General features: G+C 40.6%; 2 protein-coding genes across 6 annotated transcripts in view; one reads left to right on the top strand and one right to left on the bottom strand.

Moving 5' to 3' along the window:
* Positions 1 to 13,722, top strand: part of LOC135168177 (myosin heavy chain, fast skeletal muscle-like) — a 100,162-nt gene that overhangs the window by 55,903 nt on the left and 30,537 nt on the right. For 3 of the 4 annotated variants that reach the window (XM_064132399.1, XM_064132243.1, XM_064132158.1), the window contains exons 3-4: positions 3,117 to 3,323; positions 9,424 to 10,220. In XM_064132399.1, coding sequence (XP_063988469.1) covers positions 3,117 to 3,323; positions 9,424 to 10,220 — 1,004 coding nt within the window. The remainder of the gene's footprint in view (positions 1 to 3,116; positions 3,324 to 9,423; positions 10,221 to 13,722) is intronic. The other variant, XM_064132319.1, reaches the window with a different exon arrangement.
* The window catches only part of LOC135168433 (uncharacterized), a 36,194-nt gene continuing 32,537 nt past the window's right edge, over positions 10,066 to 13,722 (bottom strand). For both annotated transcript variants that reach the window (XM_064132651.1, XM_064132744.1), the window contains one exon: positions 10,066 to 12,121. In XM_064132651.1, coding sequence (XP_063988721.1) covers positions 11,866 to 12,121 — 256 coding nt within the window. In that variant the 3' untranslated portion in view covers positions 10,066 to 11,865. The remainder of the gene's footprint in view (positions 12,122 to 13,722) is intronic.

The following is a 13,722-nucleotide window of genomic DNA, read 5'->3' as shown; positions in this document are numbered from 1 at the left end:
CTAAGTCGTCAGAGGTATCCGAAACCTCACGCTTGTTTATGGGGTAACTCGAGTGGTCCAGGCGCACAGAGCCGTCTTTGTTGCGACTCTAAGGAAAAGGCCTCTCGTGACAACCCCGAAAAATTTTCACCCACAGCATTCTGCTTGTCATGGACGGTATAATATGAGTATCCTTCCCCCAGCTGTTTCGTGATTCTGTTTTCACTGTATTTCCAATCATGATTAACTCATTCGGATCTCTGATCATGTTGCCGGGACTTCCCTGGCAACCGGATGTACCTGTGTTGACCCAACCAATGTCTTTGTTATTTGCCTCGTTATCACTTATTTGGTGATTTACGATGATTATTTATTTACTCTGGTTGTTTTCGCTTTGGAGGTTGGGATGCCGCGTCGATGAAACGAAGCATCGAACGGACAGATGCCTGCCTTGCGCGGCACGTCTACGTTGGTAGTTGTTGTAGAATGGTATTTTGAAACACTTATGATATGTTTGGTATACGAACAGAATAATACATATTCTGTTTTTCTCTAATTGGTTTGTGTTTACTGAGTAAGTGAATATACTCTTTAATCTCATTATAATAGTGATTGCACCACAAAATAAGGATTTTTCCGAGCACTCTTACCAACTGAGCTACCAGATACAAAACAAATTCATTTTCAAAGTCACCAGAAACACCACCTAACCTCCTCTAGGCATCAAATAAGTCGAAGAAAATTGGAGTCAGAGAGAAAAAAATTTCCGCTTTAAAACAGTCGGGAATCGCACTCCATTCCCGAATTGAGATTTTGCATCAATATTTTCTTCGATTGTCAGACTTTTGAACAATTACATTCTGAGAACTTTTGCCCACTAGGCTCATTCGTGGGGTAGGTTTTTGCGATATCAACTGGTATATCGCACATTATTGTAGAAAATCATTGTATGCTAAAATCAGTTTCATTCTGTCCTCCCTTAGTGAAGTAGGAATTCGTTAAAACAAGACTGTTCCGACGTGCAATGTCAGTCATGATGTTTTCTCCTAAACAGTTCTTTTTTTTGTAATTTCCCCAGAAGAATTATGTATTGTCTACCTTCGTAAACAACCTTTCCCCAAAATTTTATTTCCAGTTCGCTCTAATCCTCAAACCTCTCTGCCTTTACAGTTTACTGTTTTATTGCTGAGGCGGTTATCCTTCACGCGTTTCCCCGATCTTTTGGACCTTTGGACCTCCTCTTCTCCCTCTCAATACACTTTCTCCAATGAAATCTTTCCTTCTAATTTGTAAATACCCAATCATCAGTCCTGAATCTATCCCTTTTCTTTATTCAAATTTCCTTAAACATTTCGGCAGTTTCTCAATAGTTAGTTAAAAATACGAGTTCATCGAGAACAGTTCAAATCGTCATTCCTCGCGGTTCCCTATCTGATCATTTACTGAGGATTATTTTTGTATTCATATTAGTGAGTGAATTTTTTATGTTTAATTATAAATATCTTTTCATTGAATAGTGAATTGTGTTTTTAATTTAATTCCCAAGACTTTTCGTCCTGCCAACAGTTTCCGTTTGATAATAGTTTCGCCTAGCGGAGAAAGACGGAGTTTGATTTTGCTCATAACCCTTTTACGAGATTTATGCATTGGTAGTATCATTCATCCAATTAATCAATCAATTATGTTACCCTAATAATCTCTGAAGCTCTCATCGCTCAATTCATGTCATTCGCGAGGTTCTCACTCTACGGATCCCTCTTTCAGCCAGTTTATTAACCAATCTGGGTCTGCGTATAGTAGTTGTGAAAGACACCGCAGGATACAGATCTGTACCTATATTGGTTTTTCAATCGTAAACCTATACAGGTCTACTGACTACCACTGTTATTTTGACTGGGTAAAATAAAAATTTGTTGTTTCTCATTCGTAATTCCGAATTTCGATTTGAAAATTTCCAGTATTCATATTTCGAAGTGTCGATTGGGAATTCGTGTCGAAATTTTAAGTTGATTGTTGCGTCTGCTAGAATATTTTTTTTCGGCCATTTGTTGAGTCGTGAGATTTAAGTGTACATAGATTGAATCTTTCTTGATTTTTGTTCGTAGTACAGCTGTAAAAATAATTCCCGTGTAATTCCCCATGATCTGATTCGCGACTTAGTTCTCCACCATTTGCCCTAGACGATATATTTTTCCTTCACATCTGTCTTCATAAAGCGATTTCCAAACTATTGAAAATTGCTAATCCTACGGAAATACTAAATCCCTAATCCCCACAGTCCGTCGCCAGCATCCAAGGGGACCTTGACCTGATTCGAATGTTATGAGTCCCAATATTTCCGTCTTCTTCACTCCGTGAGATTCCCCAATTCCACAGTACCGAGCCAATCACAGCATTTCTCTCCAGATTTCATTAGCAAATAAAAACTGTGACATTGTCATTTTTAGTTAGTTACAATTTACCACTGAAACATTCCATACAGTCCACTGAATTATCGTGTATACTGTACAATTCATAATACATTGAATATATTCGTTATTTGGTTAAGACGTTTCGCGTTTTGAGTTTTAATTTAATTAATACGCTTCAATATCCGGACTAAGCATACCGTGGAGCTCGGAAGTATCTTCAATATCACACCACTCGTTAAACATAAAGTGATGTTTCCCTACCGCCTCGGGGGAAATCTTCCTTTGCATTTACGACGGAATGCAAAATAGCTTTCTAACCATGAGAAGTTACATTAATGAAAATACAGGTCGCTCGCTTGTAGCTCGACGGGGAAATCGCACTTCCGGCTAGAGATTATTCTCTTCGGATCTGTAGGGTAGAAGTATCTCCTTTTTATTCTCAATCCATCAAAAAGTAAAATGTTGTATTCGCTGGGTACAAAAAACAACTCTCCAGAAAATATAAAAAAACGGTTAGAAGCCCTTTGAAAATATCAATGCTTTAATATTATATTGGATATTTTTCATTAAATAACAATTATCGCGTTTACCGGTCCGTCAAGGATGGAGAAGGGCTCAATGGTATACGATCGAAATTTTGTGTTTTTATTACGTTTGAAATTTTCCCCAACTGTACTTGCTACATCAGTACCTTAATTTCCTACTTTATCATTTTCAATCCATCAGGTTGAGTCTGATAGAATTTTGAAAATCCCAGTGGCAGACACTCGAAAAGATATCGGTCAACGTGTCGCTTCGAAAAGCTTTAATTCTGCAATGCCGAGCAAAGGCTTGAACGCATTCTCTGGAATGCATAGAAGACAGCTTGAGAATCAACTTCATGTGAAGAAAAATAAGTACGTGACATTGAAGAAGGATCTTGTCGAGAAACAAGTTAGTTTTTATGATCATGTTAATAATTAATTGTAATATAATTTTTAACTGTCAAATTCTTAATTGTATGGCTCCCGGAGAATTTTCCTGGGGAAAAATTCCCCAAAAACCTTTCCCTGAAATTTTTTTCGGTAGAAAATATTTTTTACGAAATATTGTGGTGCGAAGAGGAGCCTTTGTATTCAATACTCAGTTCATATGGTAATTTTTGTACAACCACGTGGGCTAATGAGCATGTGGAGTACAAAATTAACAAATGATAGCACGGAATTTTTGTAAAAATAGCAGTCGATTTTGATAGCTCGGTGGGTTGTCGATGTCCGTAGCTCGACAGGGGCAGTCTTGGCGTCGTTGGGACAGTATGAATGGGGGATTGCTATCTTCTGCGACACTCATGTTTTTTTATGCGCTTCAGCCAATTTTTTTCACTCGCTATGGAATATTAAGGGATGAAACCGATGCTATTCGAAGGAAAATTAAATTCTCCTTGATCAAGCTTAGGGTCATCGCTTAATCTGAAAAATAGTAATTAAAATCCACGAGAAAAGCGAACAATTGAATGTCGGCGCAGCGGCACACCAAAGTTCCTCCGGTCATTAAAAAATTATATCTCCCTTTTTAATGAATATTAAGGAATGAAACCAACGCCATTCGAACGAGAATGGAATTTTCCCCGATCAAGCCAAATTTCATTTCTTAATCTTGAAAAATTAAAATTAAAATGGACGCTATTCAGCTGGGTCGTATCGAGGGGTGTCTCGTGACGGATCAGAAAAGGGTTGATGTTAAGAAACACTCTTGTATTGCACAGAATGATCATATTCTATCGGTTTCAGGTTTACAATTATACGCAAGTGGGTCGGTATAGCGCGTTACTGAATGTTCCATGTGAATTAGGTATTGGGCTAAATGAAGACTCCGAGGCCTGCTCGGGGCTCTTCGTAATCGTCCTCTGGCTCTCGTGGATTCTCTCAAAACTGTCAAAGTTCAGATTCCCTGAGCTAAGCAGTCTCACGGTTTTCTGCACTAGGATTGTGTTCTGTCATACTCAACAGAAAACTTACAAAGTTAAACATTTTATTGTTTTGGACTGGATGGTTTTCAAAAAAACTATGAAACCGCTCAATATCATATTTAAGCGACGCCATGAGGGTGCTGAGAATAGTTTAAACATCCGTTGAATCGTTTAACACCATTGTGCAAATGGCGCCGCGCGTCTGCTAATCAACGTCCAAATATTCGGTACTGCTTACTACGGTATTTACAAGACACCGTCGAATGGCTGACCAATGTCTGAATGGCAAGAGAAACGGATCGAATTCGTCGATTCCATCAGTCATTGGTCGAGCCCTGGGTATGGAGCAAAGACGACGTATTGGTAGGTCCGAATACGTGGCAATTATAATTATTGTATCAAAATATATGATATAAATTATATATTTGCACATGTTTGACAATATCCCATTTTTCAACATTAAATGTTAAGAAACATATTCAACGAAATGGCGCAAAAGAAATGCTTCCCTCCCCCAACATTGAACCCGACGTCATCCATGGAATGTAATGAGCACAACCCGAATAATGCGACATTAGCATCGCACTACCTGCATGCGGGCATTGACCAGGACTGCCCTTTAGACATTCGTCAAATTTAAAAGTTGGGTCTTGTCTTGTTGATCTTTTGTTCCAAGTATCGGGAAATCAAGTCGGATATATGCACAACTTCGTGCTGATTGTTCCCGCCGTTAGTTTTAAAATTATTTGCAACTTTTTGCTGCAACTTATCGGGTTTGTAACATTCCACATAACTTTTGATGGTCTCACTACAAAGACACGAAAACTGCCAAGCTACCGGATTTTCACTTGGCTAGTCTGGGGGTTTTGGTGATGAAGATGTGTGTACGGATTCCTTTGAATGAATGACGCGTTGAGCCACTCTAACTACTGTTTATAAACTCAAGCACTTATTATAATATACACTAGTCTTACCAAATATCCTCACTTTTCAGTATGAATATTTGAGTGACTTGACACTTTGGCTAGGACTTGCTAATGTTTCGCGATGTGAATGCTACGACTCGTGGGTGTGAACTACACTCTAAGATCTTTGGGAGAAGGCATCTTCCCTTTTTCTCTCAGAAAAACGGGAGAGGAAGGAAAAGGACGAGATTTATTAGGGAAATTGTATTTCGAGGCTAAGAGCCCTTAAGTGTCCCCTTTTTTAAAATAGGTAAGAACCAAAGTACTTAGGTTGTTAGATAATAAAAGTCAGTACGTCGTCATACTTAGTTACAATACCGTTGATTACTTGTATAAATAGTTGAGGCGGTATACAACACCAAACCAGAGTGCGTAATCCAAAACTAAAATTCTCAAAACGCGAAAAACTTTCCGTGATTCGAAAAATTAACGTCGATTGCGGGAAAAGGTAAAGGTCCTCCGTCACTTAATGTGTAGTTTGGGGAGAGAGAGGTAGGTTGTCGGTGCTGAGGGGTTAGGGGGTGGTCAGGGAACAACAAAATCAGCGGATGACAAAACTCAACATTTTGCTTACGTCTTTCGCTATTGCTAAAAAAAACAAACAAAATTGATTACAAAAGTCTTTCTCCTTTGTGTATATTTCGAATTTTATTTCAAGTTTCTCAATCAATAATAATACCAACAAAAGACTAAGGCACGAAGATACCTCGGAACCAATTAACATCGATCTTGAATAATTTATTGAACTTCTCCTACTCCGATATTGACTAGAATTGGAGAAATCCATGATTTCACTCCGAATGAATAAAATTACATCTCGCAGAAATTCCGAGTTTCCATCCCATTTTGCAAACACTCCCAAGAAGTGGTCTTTTTCTTCCCCCAGAAATAACACAGGGTTTTACGAGACGTAGAGAACATATTTTTGAAGCACTGTTAATGTCCTCAAAGTTTTGTAGCTCAGTAAAAATATGGCGTATCGACAGCAGATTCAAGAGAAAGTAGTATATTGTATCTCAAGGGCGAGACGTCATGTTTTCCCGCCCCGATGAGAATTTTACTTTTCAGGATGCCTGCGACGGACAGTCCATAGTTTGTTCTCTGGAGAGCATGAAAAAAGATGAGTTTGCAATAGTGTATCTCTGGGAAAGATATTCCTATTGTAAAATTCCGACTGATACCACTGGTGTATCATTTTCGTAAATTTATCGATCAGACATATTGCGGACAATGTCAAGGGTCTGAGCAATATATTGAGACAATGGTTCACGAGCATTTGAACGAGCTAGATCGTTTCATCCATTTATATATTAAATGATGGGCATAAACCTGTGATTCATTCCTGACGAATATGTTAACAACGAGTTATCTTAAACCACAAGTTTAATCCCTTACAGAAGTAAATTATTTGTGACTGTCATTTTCTTTTTGTGAGGCCAGAATACCATATGTCCGCGAACCGGGAAAACAGGATTTTCCGTCCTTGATGGGCAATCGGCTATTTTTTCACGATACCTGTACGATATGTGTGTACTTCCGTCAATGAAAAGCGGAAGTCAGCACATCCCGCCCTTCGATCAAAAGTGCTCACTTTCCTCCCTCTCTTCAGGTAGCAAAACATAAACTTTTGATTGCCGGCGTGCTGGACAAGAGCGTGTGCACCTTGAGTGGAAGCAGGTGACTTTTCACCCTTGACACACAATATACTATTATTCATTTACCTTATATATTGTAACGTGGTATTTTACCCGTTACGTGTCCTCGACAGTTTAGCGGGTTTTTGGAGACTTCCACCAGACGGGAGGTCATGTTCAGTGGCGAGAATCCGGAAAGAGAGGAGAGCGGGGGTTATAGGGAGATGTTTTTTTTTGTTTCTATGGGGCTGGTGGACGACGGATGACACGTCGCTGCGCTCCTGCGAGGGATATGGTTGATCTCCAGAGCAGCAGGGGTCGGCAGATACCGGATAGATGTCCTTAGGCTCATCGGGAGTGATGGCCAGTACGAATGATGGTCTCTTTGGCGAGGAGGGGAGCCGAAGGTTCTGGAAGACCAGCCGGAACCAGGTCACTGGGTGATTCCCAGGAGTAAGGGCGCCTGCGCGGAAAGGGCAGGGCGCATGCGTCACGCGATATGGGTGCATGCGTTACGCGTCGAGGGCGCATGCGGTGCGACGCAAGGCACCTGTCGCGCATGAATGTTTAATTGGCATTGGCGGATTATGAGGCCACCACCACCTTCCCATCATCAACGACGTGAGGGACCTGTTGCGTACAGTACGTGTGCACGTGTGACAAAACTTATAAATAATGAGAAGCGATAAAAAATAATGGTTTTTCTATTTCTTTTGAAAATCTGTATTATTCTGGCAGGGCAAAGACTGTCTGGAAGAAGGGAGTTAAAATTGCGATTCTAACGTGAAATTTTTGGAACGATGTTTCAAATTTACGTGCAGCTAATTTAGGGGATGGCAGAGGAAACTCAGTCCACAACAATCACTGTAATCCATAACAATACACACATCCGTTTATACAGATCACTTTAAAGACCGGGAAGTCTGTTTCTAGTAGTAATAGAATGTCGAGAACATTATTAGTAGAATACCTTTCTCTTTGTGGAAGTGTTCCATTTATTGCTGACTTGTTAGCAATATCAGCCATTTCTGTTCGCTGGGTGAAACGCTTATAAAACGCGAACTATTGGAAGGGCGAAAAGTCTTTGGAATTGAATTTAAAATATAACTCACTATTTACTGAAATTATATTCATAACTACACATAAAAAAATCATTCACTATTATTAGTACAAAGATAATACGTAATAAATGATCGAAAGGGAACCGCGAGGTATGATACTTTGACCTGTTTTGGATGAACTTCGATTTTTAACTTGAGACAAGCGCTTTTTTATTTTAAATAATTTACGGTTTATTCGTTATTTCGAACAATTATTCCAAAGACCCTCACCTGATGCGGCCTGGGTCAAGGGCTGTCAGGGCTCTAGATTTTACCTTTAAGGAATACTTAATAAACAATTTAATAATAATTAATTGGGCGCCAGTTGGTTTGTCGAAAGCCAACAACGTTTCCCGGCAATCTCGGGGTGTGAGAGTTGGAAGACCCAGCATAGATTAGAAAGAGAGAGAAAAGAGAAATAAAGCAGAAGCGTAATAAACTCAAGACTTACTTTATTGTCGACAATATGACTTAATCGCCTATTACACCTCGGAAATCGACTGCACGTGACACAATAATTTGAACAGTTTCACAATATAACAAGATTATTAATTAAGAAACTACAAACGTATTAACAAATGTACGAATGCAATAACCAGACAAAAGTATTTAAACGTAACACCGAGACAAAAGTAGAACCGGGACGTGTACAGTATGATTAAGAGTAACACCGGGGCAAGAGTAATCGTTGTCCCGATCGAACGACCTGTTGCAGGGCAGTTCGATCGATATTTTAACGCATGCGCCCTTTGAGGGTGGCTAGGGTCCCTAAGAGTCGTCGTAAAGACGGATGGTGTGTTTTTATCCCTGGGACTTAGCCTACGGTGATCTCGGGCGATTCCCGAGGGTGGGGAAATCGCTCCGACGCGAGGGGAAAAATAATACCTCCTGTCACAAACTAACTATTGGGAAACTGTCGAAATGTTTAAAGAAAATTGGAAAAAGGGAAGGAAAGATTCAGACTAACGATTGGGTATTTACAAATTAGAAGGAATGATTTCATTGGAGAAATTGTATTGAGAGGAAGAAGAGGAGGTCCAAAGGTCCAAAAGGTCGAGAAAACGTGTGAAGGACAACCACCTCAGCAATAAAAACATCAAATTGTAAAGGAAGTGAGGTTTGACGATTAGAGCGAAGTGGAAATAAAATTTTGGGGAAAGGTTGTTTATGAAGGTAGACAAAAAAATCAATCTGGGGAAAACATCACGACTGACATTTCGCGTCGGACCAATTTCCATGGATAAAAAAATAATTTCATAATTTCTCATAATTTCTAGTCAAAATTATGGAATTCAAAAATTAAGCGACTTATGCACATTCAAATTTTAAGAATATCTTATTGAAAATCAAAAATAATCAATTCTAACCGTCTGACATTGTCTTTAGAAATATGCAATCGAGATGTATGAAGATGTGGTTCACCTCCGAAAGAAGTTGATCGCAGCTGGAGGTAAAGATTCCGGAAAAATCGATGCGATCCCGTTGCTCTGTGACCAGAGCCTGGAGTCCCGAGGAGGTGGAGACATGACATTTTTAGTGGGCTCCACAGTCAGTAAAGAATTTATATCAACTATTCAACTGCAGTTAGATGGTGCTACTAAACATCTCATCGATGTCTGTCAAGATACATTAATACAATACTCACGAGTTCTTCATCGTTTGATGAGTCCCAAAGATCCATCGCGAGATTCAGAAACCATGTCTGAGCTCAAGGATTTTGAGGTGGTTCGTGAAAACTTGGTAAAACAGCTAGAGGCGATAAAAGAAGACGAGAATGATTTCAGGAGCAGTGTGATGAGTAAAGTATCTATTTTGTGGAGCGAAATTGAAGCGTGTCGAATACGAATCAAACATCTGGAGAAACCTGTTAACGACGTGGCCAATCAGTTGCGGACCAAGCTGAACAGTGAAGCTGAGAAGATGAGGGAACTTCAAGAGAAAAAGAGCACTGTTAACGACCAATTGCAGAAAGCTAAATTGAGGATTAAGGAGTTGGAGGGAAAGTTGGAGGAAAGTCAAATCAAAATATCTCATATTCAAGGGATTGTTAAGAATTTGGAAGCGCAGTTGAAACAGGTGGGCATTACCAAGGAGCGGAGAATCAGCGAGTTGCAGAAGTCATTGAAAAATTCAGAGGCAACTATTGCAAAATTGGAGAGCCAACGCGAAAGCCTCGAGTTACGGTAAATCAGATAATATATTACTGTTTGAAGGGTTGTGTATGTTCTGATTGTCTATGAAATAAGTGAACAGAAATTGGTGAAAGTTTTCAAAGCCGCGAAAAAATTATAGGCTTTACGATTGGGCCGAAAATCGTTTAATGTGCATTAAGGGTGAAACGTCTTGTTTTCTCGCCCCAGAAGCACCGGCTCTTTGTCAACCCACCTGCAAAGAGAAGATTGTATTTTGCTATCTGAAGAGCGGGAGAAATGTGAAAATACTCGTTTGCTTCCTACTCTTCGGAGAGCAAAATACAAGTTTTCATTTGCAGGCCTGTTCTAGAATAACATGGGTACTTTCGGGGAGAAAATATAACTCTCCCCTGTTGTGTATAAGAAACTATTGATTCAATATATTCACTAAAATTTTCGGAGTAATTGCAAAAAGCCTAACGTTGAAAACAGTCTTTTTTCAAAGCTTTTTTACGAGTTTTCTGGCAAAATCGGTAGAGAAACGACGAACAAATATATCGACTCTTTAATGTTATTTTGGTTCTGCACCGAAGTCCTCGGCCGCACTCACTCTTTTGCACTGCAGAGCGGGGTTATTGTCAACGCAGACAGGGGACTTATCACCGGAGATCGGTGGTCAAATATTTTCACACCTGAGGCACCGCGTCCTGGACTGGTCGACGATCCTTCTTGAAGGTTCCAGTGAATTCTAGTTCCCCGGAATTCGGGCATTTGCGGTCTCTGGACGTGTGACCGTTATCAGTCCACTTCCGGAACTTTGTTTGGTAGCATGGTTTCTTTCTTGTGCGAATCTCTATTTTTTCGTTACTCCGTTATCATACTTTTCGACCATTCTTATTTCTCATTATAACGCGTTTAGTTGTCAGTCAATCGGCTCTTTTTTTACTGTGACATTCTTCGCGATTTGTACGGTGTGCGATTTTACATTTATTTCAATGAAAAAAGTGTCTTTAATTTATCGACGTGCACATGCAGTGATTTTTCAACCCTTGCATCATCCTTCCGTAATCCACTTTTATCTCGGCCATCCCTAAAAATATTCTCCACACCAGATCTCGCATCGAGCAGATCTATAGATGTTAAAGACAAGGTGCAAATTGTCGTGTTTCCAAAAAGTTACTTTTGTGTCGGCATTGTGAGGATATTATTTTAACAATATCTTTTGGCACGGCTGCTTCGTTTACTTGTAAACGAAAAGTCAAAACTTGTAAACGAAAAGAGTTTTCGCTTACAAGTTTTGCTGAACGTAACATCACTAACAAAGAGTATGACGCGGATACACGTGCGAACGGATTCTGCACTGGTATCAAAATGTACTATTATATATCTGGTTATTTTTTTAATATGTGTGAATGGCCCTTTTCTACACGTCTGGATGAAAACACGTTTTGAGACTGTCATAGCGTACGTAGTTCAAGGGTAGGTGAAGCGGTGCACATCGCGTGACTTTCAAAAGCTTTGAGCCGCCGAGAGGAGCCCGCTGCTGACAGTGACTAAATCGTTTAGGACGGCTTCATTCGAGGAACTCTGCACAGCGGCCAGTGTTCTTTCAGTGGAGCTACTATGGCAGGTTAAATCAGCGCCCTACCATGCCAAGAGACACATTTCGCTTAAAATAATGGAAGTAGCGATAGATTCAGCGAACACTCGCGCAGATGCTGATGGATACGCGATCGATACTGTTGAAGACGTAAGGACAGCAATTCGAAGTATCTGGAAGCGAAGGTTTGAAACGGATCCAACCGGTAGGAACGTCTCCTGATGTTACCCCAATACCGTCGCGCGGGTGCACGCCACGTGGGTCATATGCGATCACTGGATTTCGCAGGTCGTTATGGTACATGGGCAGTTCGATTGTAGCTTTCAGTCCGCTATCTGGCTGATTCAAGGACCTGCAAAACGAAAACACTGTTCAACATCTTATTATGTAGTGTCCGATACATGCACCACAGCGAGAATTCATTACGGAAATAATTGGGAATCTTCAACGACCCCAGGCAGCACAAGCTCTTGTGGCATCCAGAGAGTCAGTTGCTGCGTTCACGGGATTCTGTAGAGTGCATGTGTGAAAGGATCAGATGCAGCTTGATAAAATGGACTGTAAGAAGGAATTACTAATTTATGACTAAAAAAGCTATAATTAATTCATTAAATAGCATGATGGACTTGTTTTTAAATGGATTCATATGAACGAAAAAATTTTTCATCTTACACGTGATCGAGAAATTCTTATTCTACGAATATATAACCTGACATTATATTTCATAGCATTTTTATTTTTATATTTGAGAAAACATTTTTATTTTAAATTCTGGGAATTTTGTTTCGGTGATTAGTCCATTCGAGGAGCTCGAGGTGTATGGATGTGCCTTCCTAGCAATACTTTTAGAAGAAGAAAAGTTTTATCAAAAACGTCCATTTCCAGTAGTGGATAATGTATTTGCGATCATATGATGGAAGTTGTGACCTTGGCCTCCAGGAATTTTGTAACAATTAATTTCTCTCAGCTGAGTCACCCATAATAGGGAAAGTTTCCCTTTCAATTTATTTACATTGAAAGGCAAAGCCTGCAAAAAGAATTAGAAAAATGGGGCCACAAATAATAACTGCGGTGGACTTGTTAGATTATTAATAAATTTAATAGAAATCACTACTTCTTTTATAATTTTTGTTAACAAAAATATTTCAAGCCTTTTTGAATAATGTTTCGTGGGAAGGGTTACCCTCTCCCCTTTTTGGCCGAGAGGTTCAAGTCGATACGTCCAGGAACTTCCTACTGGAGCTAGACCTCTGCAGGCAGTTCTTCGAGCCGAACGTTCGAGACATCTCTGGCAGCCAGATCATGCGCTAATCACGTCGGAGCTGAAGCTGGGCCAGTCGAGCCGAATACGATCCAGTCGAATCCTAGTGAGCTGAGCAACCGCAGCATCTGCTCCCTGTTTGATGACATTGGACTTGACTATGCCGCCAAAGACATCAGCGCCGATGAGCAAACCATTGGAGCAGGGCCTGAAAAGTTTGGATCTGCTAGCCTCAGTTGACAAAGTCGAAAGCGTCGCCGTTAGCCGACCCAGAGAATGAACTACGACTTCGATGCGCTCTGCTGAGTGGATCAACTAGAGCGTGCGATGAACTTCGCCGTCGCCTCTGGCACTCCACGGGGCCGAGCAGGTGCAGCCTCTGACAGGGGCAGCACAGTAGCTGGTTGGGGAGCAGAACGCGGCTCAGCTGGACCCCGTCGTCGGCCTAAATGCAGGAGAGTGTTGCGCTTCTTCTGGCACGTACCGCAGGTGCGAGAAGTATGACATACTCTGATGCTGGGTTTGCGCAAGCAACTTCTGGACCATTCCTTTTCGCGCGGAAGGCGACAACGCCTTAATCTCGTTGTAAGAGGCGCTATAGTGGTCCCTCTTATAGTACGAGCTACGATATCCAGCATCTGTGTACCATACCGCGGTTGTGGATTGGATTGGAGCTGTGCTATGGACCTTTC

Source organism: Diachasmimorpha longicaudata, chromosome 1 (assembly GCF_034640455.1).
Source record: "Diachasmimorpha longicaudata isolate KC_UGA_2023 chromosome 1, iyDiaLong2, whole genome shotgun sequence".
Taxonomy (NCBI): domain Eukaryota; kingdom Metazoa; phylum Arthropoda; class Insecta; order Hymenoptera; family Braconidae; genus Diachasmimorpha; species Diachasmimorpha longicaudata.
This window is presented reverse-complemented; position numbering and strand designations above follow the sequence as displayed.